We start from the raw sequence: 13836 nt of genomic DNA, 5'->3' as shown, positions 1-13836 counted from the left end.
TCGTGGCCTGGAGAAGTGGGCGTGGCCTGTGAACAGGCTGGGTCGCTGATGGCGGTGCTTGCGAATTCCCAACCCCGTGGCAGCGTTCAGATCGGCTGCGCGGGTAATTAGGTACCGGATAGATGCCCCAACCAGCCTAACAGGTAAGGGAGAAGTACGCAAGTTTTAAAAACAATTTACATAAGTATTTAAAAGATCCAATTTCTAGCAGAGCTCCCGGCTGTGCCTCAGGAGTACAGATACTAAGAAGGGCTGGGCGTCGGTGCTTTATATAATCAGGGGGTCGTGGCCTGGAGAAGTGGGCGTGGCCTGTGAACAGGCTGGGTCGCTGATGGCGGTGCTTGCGAATTCCCAACCCCGTGGCAGCGTTCAGATCGGCTGCGCGGGTAATTAGGTACCGGATAGATGCCCCAACCAGCCTAACAGGTAAGGGAGAAGTACGCAAGTTTTAAAAACAATTTACATAAGTATTTAAAGGATCCAATTTCTAGCAGAGCTCCCGGCTGTGCCTCAGGAGTACAGATACTAAGAAGGGCTGGGCGTCGGTGCTTTATATAATCAGGGGGGGCGTGGCCTGGAGAAGTGGGCGTGGCCTGTGAACAGGCTGGGTCGCTGATGGCGGTGCTTGCGAATTCCCAACCCCGTGGCAGCGTTCAGATCGGCTGCGCGGGTAATTAGGTACCGGATAGATGCCCCAACCAGCCTAACAGGTAAGGGAGAAGTACGCAAGTTTTAAAAACAATTTACATAAGTATTTAAAAGATCCAATTTCTAGCAGAGCTCCCGGCTGTGCCTCAGGAGTACAGATACTAAGAAGGGCTGGGCGTCGGTGCTTTATATAATCAGGGGGGGCGTGGCCTGGAGAAGTGGGCGTGGCCTGTGAACAGGCTGGGTCGCTGATGGCGGTGCTTGCGAATTCCCAACCCCGTGGCAGCGTTCAGATCGGCTGCGCGGGTAATTAGGTACCGGATAGATGCCCCAACCAGCCTAACAGGTAAGGGAGAAGTACGCAAGTTTTAAAAACAATTTACATAAGTATTTAAAAGATCCAATTTCTAGCAGAGCTCCCGGCTGTGCCTCAGGAGTACAGATACTAAGAAGGGCTGGGCGTCGGTGCTTTATATAATCAGGGGGGCGTGGCCTGGAGAAGTGGGCGTGGCCTGTGAACAGGCTGGGTCGCTGATGGCGGTGCTTGCGAATTCCCAACCCCGTGGCAGCGTTCAGATCGGCTGCGCGGGTAATTAGGTACCGGATAGATGCCCCAACCAGCCTAACAGGTAAGGGAGAAGTACGCAAGTTTTAAAAACAATTTACATAAGTATTTAAAAGATCCAATTTCTAGCAGAGCTCCCGGCTGTGCCTCAGGAGTACAGATACTAGAAGGGCTGGGCGTCGGTGCTTTATATAATCAGGGGGGGCGTGGCCTGGAGAAGTGGGCGTGGCCTGTGAACAGGCTGGGTCGCTGATGGCGGTGCTTGCGAATTCCCAACCCCGTGGCAGCGTTCAGATAGGCTGCGCGGGTAATTAGGTACCGGATAGATGCCCCAACCAGCCTAACAGGTAAGGGAGAAGTACGCAAGTTTTAAAAACAATTTACATAAGTATTTAAAAGATCCAATTTCTAGCAGAGCTCCCGGCTGTGCCTCAGGAGTACAGATACCTGATACATGAAGTGTTGTGCAGCGCATGCATAGTGAGTGTGTGTGTTTGCAAAGAACACATCATGGCACAATACAGAAAGGCTTCAATACTGAATAGTGCGCAGAGCAAATGTGTGTGCTGAATGTATGTATCTCTGTGAGGGCACAATCTATGGAGGTAACAGTACTGAATCTTTCATAACAGAGTGTCAGAACCCCTTTTACTCCTCTGACCTCCTGGCAATTTCCAAGGGCTTCTAGACTTTCATCTCTTATGAAGGGTTCAACAGAGGGCATTTTAACTAGGAATTTCTTACAGATTAAAGACACTTAAAGATACAATATTTTCCTGGACGAGATCCAGCCAGCACTAGCCAGGAAGTTGTATTTGCAGCTTAGGCATGGCTCGCTCCCCCTGCGCACATTTACTAGTGCCTGGTCGAGGGAAATAGATTGGAATTGTCCCACCTGTGGTACAGCAGAAGAAACCGAAGCACACTTTGTCTGGCATACAAAAGAGTAAGACAAACATAGATATTACAGATTTACAGGAACCTAGGGATTCCTAACCACCTAGAGACCCTTAGAATACTTAAATACGATCTACACCACACAATAGTATTGGTGTGTTAGGAAAAGGTTCCTAGGATAAGGGATGGATATTTCACATTGATCAGAAAAGAGGGCTTCTTTGGTGATAAAGTCTAGGCCTATGCTGATGTGGCACTTGATTTCGATACTATGTGCATGGGGTCAAGAAAGTAACCAAACTTATTTTAAGATCCTCTCTTTTTTTTTTCTAACAACAATTTTTATTATGTCAATTGCCACAAACAATGCAGAGCCCTGTAACCCAGAGACAGCCTGCCACAGATTACACAAAACATATTGCGTTGACTTTTAGCATATACATTATAACTCCTGCCCATCTTATCCCTCAAGTACCACATCCCTCACAGCAGTGGGCTCCAGGTCCAAACCACGATATACCGCCCACCTCTTCCAGATCTTAAAATGCTTCAACGGGCAGCCACGTGCCTGAAAAATGGGAACCTCCAAACCCATGTTAAATCCAAACCATTTTTCCATGCCGAGAGCAGAGGTGGAGCCCCAGCCTTCCACTTTTGTGCAATGTCCCGTTTAGCCAGCGTAAAGCCCAGTATCATCAAATGGCTCTTATAAATATTCCCCCACCCCCTCCATTATATCTAACAGCACCAATTTTGGGGAGTAAGGGAGCTCCCACCCCTAGACCTCAGCAAGGCAGGCCAAAACCCCTTGCCAGAACCTTTCGAGCACCACGCACTGCCAAATTGTGTGAAACAGGGTACCATCCTCTGAGCTGCACCACAGGCACACTGGGGTCTCTATCAAGCCCGCCCTCCACAGCCGGACGCGAGTATAATACACACCGTGGAGATAATTAAATTGGATCAACCGAAGGCGCATGGCTATCACTGCTCCTCGAGGGGACGCAAACGCTTCCGTCCAGTCCTCCTCATCCAGCGGACCCAGGTCATCCTCCCACCTCTCTCTAAGTTTATCCAGCGTAGTGGGACTATTTGTCACCAGGGTTTGATATATCTTAGAAACTGTTTTGGTCTTGCAGATCCCCCATAAATACTTTGGCTTCAACGGGACTAAACTCGGGAAGAGACTCCAACTCCGCAACACTGGGAAGAATGGCATGTCTGAACTGCAAGTATTTGAAAAATTGCGTTTTCGGCATCTGATATTCATGCTGGAGATCCTGAAAAGATTTTAGAACCGTGCCCCGCATAACGTTCCCTAGGATAGAGATCCCGATGTTATCCCAGTCACCCCCCCAAACCCGCCAGTTGTGGCAACCTACCATTAGACCAAAGGGGAGTCTCCTGTGTCACCCTGCCCCACCACCCCATCCTGCGCAGGGCCTGCCTCCACAACTGGAAAACTACACTTGTGGCGGACGGCAGTGTCCTGCGAATAGGAGTCAAGTATAGGACCATGTGTAGGGAATAGGAACCCATCCGGTAATGCTCCACCGCGTATGCCAGATCAGAGCTGCCCCCATACCACCATTCGTTCAATATCAGGAGTTGCGAGGCCACATAGTAGGACTGGACATCCGAGGCGGCCCGCCCGCCACAATACGTGGACTGAAAACACGTTCGTAGCGCCACCCTGGGTGCTTTCCCTGCCCAAAGGAACTGTCCCAGGACCGAATTAACCCGGCGGAACCAAGAGGGCCTAACAGGGAATGGATGATTCTGCAGCTGATAAAGCAACCGCGGCAACGAGACCATTTTAAAGATGGCCGACCGACCTGGAAGAGAAAGCGACATACGAGACAAGGTTCGCAATTCAAAAAAAGTTTTAAATAGGCCAAGAAGCGTGGGCCCAATTCAAATTATCCAGGAGCGCAAAAAGATTCGACCAACTGAGGGAATCAAAGGCCCTGTCCATATCCGCCAACAGGAGAGCCGCTGGCACCTCCAGCATCCGAATCATGTCTATGGCAATGTGCGCCCGCCGAATATTGTGCCGTGTTGCCCGCTGAGGCATGAAGCCCGCCTGGTCCAAATGGGCCAGCGAGGTGATATGGGAGCATAGGCGAGTAGCCAACACCTTGGCCAAGATCGTGGCCTCCTCCGCCACCTGAAGGAGATAGGGTCCCAATTTCGAAAAAATGTCTCTTAAAGAACTCACAGGGGAAGCCATTGGGCCCTGGGGCTTTCCCGGAATTTAGGTCACCTAACGCCGTACCCAGTTCCTCCACCGTAAGTGGGAGATCTAATGTCGCCCGAGCCTCATCAGAGAGAGACCGGGGCGGAAGACCCGAGAGAAAGCGGCGGACCATGTCCTCTGACAGGGACAGTGCGCGAAGCTCTCAGCTATAACTAATGGTTCACCCAATGCCCTCCCATACGGCCCCAAAAGTCCAGGTAGGACCAGGGAGCTCACCGCCCCCTGGCACAGTCGATGGAGCAATTTACTGGACTTATCGCCCCACTGATAGACCCTACTACGGGACACCAGCCATGCCAATTGAGCCTCATCCAGTAATAGATCCGGCGTGCATTTGCCTCGCCACCAGCAACTGTTGATGCGCCAGGCCACCCCCCCCTCCACCTGCGCGTTCCAATTCCAACATGTGGGCCTCCGAGCGTCGTTGAGCAGTAGGAAATGCCCACACTCCGAATGGTCGACTTCATCGCTTCCCACAGCGGCGCAGCAGTCGCCACCGAACCCACATTGATATCTAGATGAATGAATGAATGATACTAGATAGTGATCAATGGCCTGTCCCAAATGATCCCCAGGGGGAAAGACGCCAATGAAAAGACGGCCTCACAGGGCCGAACCGTAACATCAGCGCGACTGGGGAATGGTCCGACAGACCACCGGGGAGGATCTCCGCATCTGATACCCTCCCAACTACCGCAACCAGTACAAAGACATAGTACAACCGTGAGAACGATTCTTGCACCGCCAAGAAATAAGTGTAACCCTGCTCCTCTGCATGCTGCCGTCGCCAGGAGTCCACCCAGCCCAGACCCGACACCAAAGAGGATAGGTTAGTCGTTTGGCCAGTAGCTGGCGTTCCCCCTCGCCACCACCTATCCCGAACCCCATCCATTACATCATTCCTGTCACCACCCACTGCTGCCACCCCATCCGGAACATACGCCCACAAAGTCATAATGCGTTCAGCCAACGTCCTGGACAGGGGGGGAGGGGCGTAGACACTACCCAGCACCACCCGTTCCTCATAGATAGAACCTTGGATAAAAACATACCTCCCTTGGGTGTCTGCCCACGTCTTAGAATGAACATATGGGACCCTACAATGGATGAGAAGCACCACCCCCGAGAACCCCTTGTGAACCCAGAGTGGAAAACCTGGGAATACCCATATCTCCGTACGCAAAGGGTCTTGGTCCCCCAATAAATGTGTCTCCTGCAGCATAAGAACATCAGCCTGGTAACGCTTAGCCTGGTGAAGGATCACCCACCTCTTGACTTTATCCAACGCCCCCTGACATTCCAGCTCACGATCATAAGGGATCCGGCCGTAGGCTGTGGGCTAACTATAGGGGTGGATATTCAGAGAAACAATAAACACAATGAGCAGGACCTGTGGTGGCATGTAGGAACACAGCGGCACATAGCAGCAATATGACAGTGCAGTGAAATCAAAACAATCCCCCAAAACGTGACCATTAAAACAAAAAACATCTGAGGAACAAATATAAAACTCACAAATAATGATCCACGACATCCCCACAAACCCCAACCCCCCACCCCATACCTCAAAAACGCTGAAGTACCTGTTGCGGTGAAGGAGGCATGGTGACCCCAACGGGAGCCACCGCCCTCCTCCGCCAAGGGATCCCCTTAAGCACCCCCATGAAAACCCGGACTGCCCCGGACCGCAAGGGCCAACAGGGGATAGAAGCCTGATCATATGCTTCGACAGTTGAAACAAGAATGTACAAATGTTTGCCACTGGGAAAGCCCGCATAGGTCACGAGGCCGGCGTCACCGACCGGAACACTGAAGCCGATCTACTGGCATTACTATGGGACTGCGAGCGGCATCTAGAACCTGAGCGCCTGCGTCCTTTAACTTTAGGTTTAGGTGGCTTACGGGTGGATTCACTTGTTGACGAGTCAGACTCCAGCAGTGGCCGCGTATGCGAACGCACCTTTACTGTCTCATCTGTCCAATGGAAGACTTCCTCAGGAGAATAAAAAAAACAATGTGCGTGACTGATAGAACACCCTCAGATTAGCAGGATATAGGAGAGCGTACGGCAGCTTTAGGTCACGTAGACGGGCCTTCGCCGCCGCAAAGGACTGACGACTCTGCTGGACCAGGCGTGTGTACTCCGGAAATATAAGGATACGAGCGTTATTGATATGCAATGGCTCCTTAAGGCGGGCTTGTTTCAGGATGGCATCCCGATCATGATTTTCGCTATGACCGGTCGTGGTCGAGCTCCCAGTGGCGGATTCTGCATGAGAGCCCGATGCGCCCTCTCAATGATAAAACAGTAAGACATAGAATCTGGGGGAAGACAACTGATTAGCCTTTTGGTCAAGAACTGTTCCATATCCCCTCCCCCTCACAGCCCTCCGGGAACCCCACAAAGTGCAGATTACTTCTCCGTGTCCTCCCTTCCGCGTCCTCAACACAGGATGCCAGGTTCCTTGTGAGGCTCTCCAATGATGCTACCTTCTTTTGCAAAGTACTGACCGAGTCCTCCACTCTAGAGACACTGTTTTCAGTCACTGTGATGCGTTCTGTAGCGTTGCGCAAGTCCTGACAGAGGAGTAGAACCTCAGAACCAACCTCCCCAATTTTGGTTTCAAGGGCCGTGTGGGACTGCGTAATTGCCTCCAGAAGGGCAGCATTGTCTGGGACTCCTCCCTACGCACCCTCCTGCCCCGCAGCCGAGGCCGCGGGACCAGAGAAGCATTCCATGGTGCTCTGCTTGGCCGAGCCACCGTGTGCTTATCCCTTGTCATAGTGGTACTAGGACTCCGGCCCCGGATAGATCCTCAGCTCCACAGTATGCACAGCACCAGTGATAGGCCACAGTGAGTCCACCCCTATGCGGTAAGGGCACGTCAGCACCACACAGGGATAGGCCACCGGTCAACTAATCGTGGGACCCCGACCGGGCCGCCGTGGATTTCGTAGGAGCCCCCACGCACACACTCCACACGCGGCCCGAACCGGCTGCCGAATCCTATGGCAGGGAGGAATTCGCGCGCGCGGGGGAGGGAGACCACGGCCCCGCCGGAGATAGCTCTGCCACTCAAGGCCACGGTGCAACACCCAGAGCTACTCACCCCACCCCAAATGCGCATAATGGAGTGAAGTACAGAAGATATTGTGTGTACCCCGTTCAGACCAATCACCCCCCCCATAACAAAGTAATATATAATTTTGTTTGCTGTGTATTAACCAAACACACACATTACATGTGGGAAATGCTCTGCATTAACAGGTTTGAGTAACATATCAATTAATGGTGTAAAACGCATGTTTAATCTATGTTGCGCATTTAAGTAGTGTAATAGTGCATGTCTATGTTGTATTGTACATTGTGCATTACATGCTGCTTTTGCTTCATTTTATTGGCTTGCAGTGTGATGCTTTTCCGCTAGGTAACAGTTTTTAGGGGATATATATTGGCCATGGCGGGTGGGGGGTCAGAAAACACTTATTTTCTGTGTATTCACATTTTCTTTGTGTGTGTTTATCGTAGTTTGGCTGATGGCCAGTTTCAAGATGGCTTCGTTTTTCCCGGTTCTGCGCAGTAGAAAATACTTGCATCATCTGGCTGGAGGAACCTCGTGCATGCCTTGTGCTCCACTGAACTTTGCAACTCCATCTGACCATTTGTGTGAATGCCGGTGAGTGGCTGAGAGCCAGAATGATAGCACGAGAACATCTGAATGCCTGCCAAAGAAGAATAGTCGAATGCCTGCCAAAGAATGACCACGTAGAAACAGCTGAATCCCTGACACTGAACAGTTGAATCCCTGCCAATGAACCTTTGAATACCTGCTAAGGAACTGTGGGACATTTGAATTTGTATCTATCAGCTTGTCAAACATAAAGTTATTCAAGGACATCCTGGGAGCTGAGAACTACATTGTTATGAACGGACATCCTGGGAGCTGAGAACTGCCTTGTCATGACCAATCAGAGCAAGGGAAACGGCAAGAGTTGAAACATTTGAAGGTAGAGAGCCAGCAAACACAGTATAAATATCAGACCAAAATTGGGGTTTAGTGTCGGAGAAGGCGGAGGAGAAAAGCTGCTTTGGAGAGATGCTGGGAGCTTGAAATTATGCCAGATTGCGCACTGATGACCCCTTTAGGTTCGAGATCGTTGCAGGACACTAGCCTGGGTGAGAGAAGTCGTCGAGGAGGTCAAGGGTTAATTAAGTAAGTTGGGGTTTTAGTGCTGGGTACGAAGGTTTTAGTGTAGGAAATCTTTAGAATTAAATGCATGTTTTAACTATGGTTCACTGATCCTTCATTCTTGGAACCCTCTGTCAGTTACATGACCAAGGATTGATTTTTAACTATTTTTGAGAATAATAAAATGAATGCAAACCTACATTTTCTCTTCATGACTTTTATCAAACAGTTTCTTGATTTATGTCCTGAATAAATGGCAATGCTCAGTGAAAATTAATAGTGAGAGAATAAATGATAAATGTCTTTAAGCAAATTAATTGCATAAAATCTTTTAAATGATTTCAGGTGTTCGTGATTCTTTTAGAGTCAATTAATTATGCAATTCAATGTATTGTTGTAGTGAGGTTAAGCTGGTCTTGACAATCACCATCAACCCGTCCAACTAATTGGTCCATCGACCAAGTGGTGGAGTGCCTTGATGTTAAAGTGAGGACTCTATAAGTGCAGATGTGTAAATACTGTAAATAGTTCTTTCTATAGGTAATAAGGTACCCCCCACATGTCCAGCGGATTCCTCATCCTCCTGCGTGCAGATACGAGTGAGAAGTGTGAGTGTTGGTGTTATGGGCCCCAACAAATGAATGCGTGTGTAAATGAGTAAGCGTGATGACGGATCTGTGACGTAGGGAGGATATGTAAATTTCACCCCTTTCTGCTGGATCAGTTTTTCTGGTAGCAGTGGATGGTTAGTGCCATCACCAAAAGGAGCATAGTTAGTTTAATGCCTAGCGCTAGAAAATAATTGCCCAAGTTAGATGAAAGTCCTGATTCCTGATTCCTGTGCTCAGAACATGAGGATTGACAAAGCAGTACTGGAAAGGTGATACAAGAAGGAGATTGCTGGAGTGGTGTGAGTATTAACAGGGTTGTGAAATGTTGTTAATGTGCTTGCAAGTACGTTTTTGTGGTGTTGAAAAATAGTAAGGGTTTTGACTGTGGATGACATTTTGCTCATTTTAACTTGATGGTTTTTTTGGGGGGATTAAATTGGTAATTTCATAGGACAGATTTATTGATTATTGATTTATGTCTAACATTCTATGTTGAGTTGCGTCGCGTTTTATGTTGTTTTTGAAGACTTCTGGGATGTAGGAAGTTGGATGCCCTGTAGGTACACGGGGAAAACGTGTGGCAAGTGAAGTCGCACGGTGTATTGTGTTGTTGCCCTGTAGGTACACGGGGAAAACGTGTGACGATTGGAGTCTGGGTTCGAATTGGTAACATCGTCGTGTGTTATCAGTAGGGATATTTTCTGTGTGAAAGTAGTGTATGGATAGCGAAGGCCACCTGTGAAATTTCAGCCTTAAGAACAGGAGTCAATTTTGAGCTCTGATTACGCTTAGCACAGGAAAGGTAACAGGTCTCCCCATAGCTTGTAAGAAGGGTAAAGTAGAGGGAAGTGCTACTTTATCAACGAAACAGAATAATTCTGTGGGAGGGCAGAGGTAAGCGCTGCTCTCGAGAAATACAGAATTCTTGTGCGAATGCACTACATTTTCCATATGAATGAGCGTAAGTGAAATAACACTCGGTTTTCTCGTGAAACTCTGGCCTTAATTCTCAGGAGCAGTGTAGTCTCCACATGTGTTTTATCTCCAGAGAAACGGTTAGCCATTTCTTGTTAGAAGGGTAAAGTAGAGGGAAGTGCTACTTTATCGGCGAACGGATTAATTCCGTGGAAGGGCAGAGGTAAGTGCTGCTCTCAAGAAATACGGAATTCTTGTGTAAAAGGTCAATACTATTTCTTTGGTTTAGCGAAACAGACAATGGTGGTGTTTTTATGTTGTTACTAATGGAATTTTGATTAAAGAAACTCAGAAAAAGGTTGCCGTAAGATTTTCTAAAGGGAGGGTTAGTAGAAGGAGGAAAACTGACGTACCAACTGGACGAGACAGTGGGCGTGTAGTGAGCCCTGTTTGTAAAGAAGGGGTCAGTAGCAGGAGTTAAACGGACTGAAACTGTCAATTGTGGCAGGATTGGAGAAAATAAATTGCATTAAAATATTGCAGAAATTGAATTGTTTAAAGGTTTAAAGAAGCTGTTTGAAGGCAAAGTGAAAAATTAGTTTTTTATTGGTGATGCTCCTGAAGGAACACCTGTGCATTTTATGTCTACCAATTCGGGACAAAATTCATGTATGTGAATTCACCAATGGTGCACGATTACTGACAAAGAGGGTCCTTTGAGGTTTCCAAAAGATGGTACTTTTGAATTGCAAGTTATTGACAAATTAAGGGAAGTGTTATGTGAAATAAAGACATCATCTAGAGCTACACAATTTGAGGCCTTAAGCATGTGGGAAAAGACAGCAAGTGAGGATAAAAAGGTAAAGCACCAGATGCAGGAGAAGGGAATTAATGATGATAAAAAGCTTCAAATAAATAATGATTCAGGGGATGAAATAATGGATGCATTGTTAACTGAGTGTCCGCCACTTTATGTGGTTCCCATTGAAAATACTGATAATAGTGTACCAGCAAGAACTACAGTGGCTACTGCTTCTGTTGAACAGAGAGAAATGCAGAATGAGAGAAATGTGCAGACATTTCAGATTGACCCACTACCTGTTGATTCAGCACTGACAGTGATACCTCCAGGTGTTCCTGCTTTAAATGTGACTGATTCAGTGAAAAAACTACAAGCTGCAGATGCACAGACAGTGCCTAGACAAATTGTGACTGTCCAAATTAATATGGGCCCTACTCAAAAGGTTCAAAGAGTTGTAGAAGGAGTAAATATGTCAGGGTTTATTTCAGAAACTCAGAATTCACAGATTATTGAACAGAAACTACCCCAGACAGTCCAAGCATTGAAAGATGGGGAAATGGTGTTTACAGCACCCACAGCCCAGGATAAAATAAATATATTTGAAAATGGGATTTTTCAAACCTGCTTTGAGGAAGCAGCAGTAATTAAAAAGATAGAAAGCATGGGGGAACAAATTAACCCAGACCCCGAAAAAGAGAAACAGCTTAGTGTTTTAAATTCAACATTTGAGCATGAAGAAATTAACAGTGCTTGCTATTTAAATCAGGAAAATGTGAACCAGTGTCAGGAACAAGAATTCATTTCCCTAGTAAGGAAACACATACATGTGCAGTAACTACACATGGTAGACTGTCCGATTTGGCTCAAAAATATGAAATTAATGTTTCAGGAAGTTTTACATTTCAGAAAAGCTTCAGGGTACATATGAATGAAGAGGCAAATGAGACAATGTGTTCTTCAGGAATGCAATTGCACATTGCAGATACAAAATATATTTTTTAAAGCAATGGGTTTGAGAAATTAGGACACAAGTGCACAAGAAAACATGAGAAGAAAAAGAAACCACCAGACCTAGCAAGGAAACTGGATAAGAAAAAGAAACCACCAGATTTAGTTGAGGAAAATAATAAGCAGAATGAGGGAGAAGCTTGCTCATTGAGAGAAACAATGGGGAAACTTGAGCCTAAACCTAGACCTATGCAATTTGAAGCATTAATGGATTGGGAAAATGCAGTGTATGAGAAAGAACGCCACAGATCAGGAAGAGGTTATGATTTTGGTTTGGATAAATATCGGAATGAGAATATTGAGGACAGAATATGTAAATGGCAACAGGTGGATGTACCAAATGATTTGTTTCCTGCCAGGAGTATGGGAGGATCTACAGGAGGTGAAAAGGAAGCATGTTCAGATTTCAGGCTGTAGGTACAGTAATACCAAAGATGAGTTGCTGGATGACATTCTGCATAACAGACCACCTCCATATCATGGGGAGTTTGCGACAGTGGTGCCAAAGGTACTGCCAGCAGAAACTACAAAAGTTTTCCAAACTGTTCCAGTCCCCATAGGGAATAGTGCAATAAATAGACAGGAATCTGTTCAAATTAATAGTACAGTAACAAAGCCAGAACTCCTTCCAATGAGCAGTACGATTATTTGGCAAGAAACACAAGTGATAAATAGGTCAAATCATGAAGAAGAAGAAAATGAGTTAGCAGTCAGGACACGAAAATTGTCTGAAAAACTGAAAGAACTGCCTATGAATATGGTAGCTTTAACAGTCCCGATGAATATAGATTCTGAAATTTCTGTTTGCAAAAGTGAGGTAGAGAAAGAAAATTCACTGACCATACCGTTAAATGAGGCAAGACCAGATCCTAGAAGAGAGTTATTCTCTGAAAGTGTCAGGAATATACAGCCTAGTGTGTCCCGATTGGATACAACGACAGATCTGACAAAAGCTCCGACTTACACGGTTGGAACTCAGTTACTGGCTGAAAAACCGACTGGATGGTTTCAGGGAACGAAACCTAGTGAAAGATTAAACAAAGTCTTTTTGGGTCTGACAAGTGAATAAGTGGCTATAGAAAAGGTGCAGAACGCCAACAGATAGATAGTGCAGAATAAAAGGTAGACATGGAAGAATTACATTTTGGAACGGTAAGCATGAACAGGTTAAAACAGTGTTTCCCAAACTTTTGACTTCTGAGGACCCCCATTGAGTCACCAATGGAAGTCGGGGACCCCCAAGCAATTTGTAGGATTTAAATTTCAAACATTAAAACAGTAATTCGAATTTAAAAAACGCACGTGTGCACACAAAACAAATACTCAAATTACTAAGGATTCTAGGGGCATATTTACAAGTCCCTATTGCCATGGGAACGTCACATTTTGCGATGTTCCTGTGGCAATAGGGGCTTTGCCTTATTTACAAGGCAGCGTTAAGCCACTTATTGTGGCTTAACGCTGCCTTGTAAATAAGGCCCCCTTTCACGCAATGCTTAGCATGAAAAAGGTGGGCAGTGGGAGTTTCACTCCAACACCCATTGATTTTGATGCTGCCCTCTATTTACAAAGTCAGCTTAAATAGAATCCTGAGCCCTACTCTATTTAATATCTTCATGTCCCCTCTGGCGGCCCTGGCGGAGTCTTTCGGGGCCCAGATCATTTCTTACGCTGATGACACCCAGCTCCTCTTCACCTGTGAGAGGGGTGCGGACTTCGATGGAGGTAGGATCCAGGGTTGTCTTGAGGCTGTGTTCCAGTGGTTCCATCATAACAGCCTCAAGTGCAACTCTGATAAATCCGAGGTCCTCTTCTTTGGGTGCAGCTCGGACCCGGATTGGAAAGTGTGGTGGCCTGAGAACATGTTTCCACCAGCAAGTTCGTCCCAGGTAGCGAAAAACCTTGGGATTAAGATCGACAATGGCCTCACACTACGCTCGCAG

At 47.0% G+C, this 13836-nt stretch overlaps 1 protein-coding gene across 1 annotated transcript in view; it reads left to right on the top strand.

Moving 5' to 3' along the window:
• The window catches only part of LOC146813792 (cap-specific mRNA (nucleoside-2'-O-)-methyltransferase 1-like), a 946504-nt gene that overhangs the window by 41714 nt on the left and 890954 nt on the right, over positions 1–13836 (top strand). Inside the window, exon 3 of the mRNA XM_085610255.1 lies at positions 3797–3807. Coding sequence (XP_085466381.1) covers positions 3797–3807 — 11 coding nt within the window. The remainder of the gene's footprint in view (positions 1–3796; positions 3808–13836) is intronic.

This window comes from Triturus cristatus, chromosome 6 (assembly GCF_964204655.1).
Source record: "Triturus cristatus chromosome 6, aTriCri1.1, whole genome shotgun sequence".
NCBI classification, from domain to species: Eukaryota; Metazoa; Chordata; class Amphibia; order Caudata; family Salamandridae; genus Triturus; species Triturus cristatus.
The sequence above is the reverse complement of the archived record's forward strand: the minus strand, read 5'-3'. Positions and strand labels throughout refer to the sequence as shown.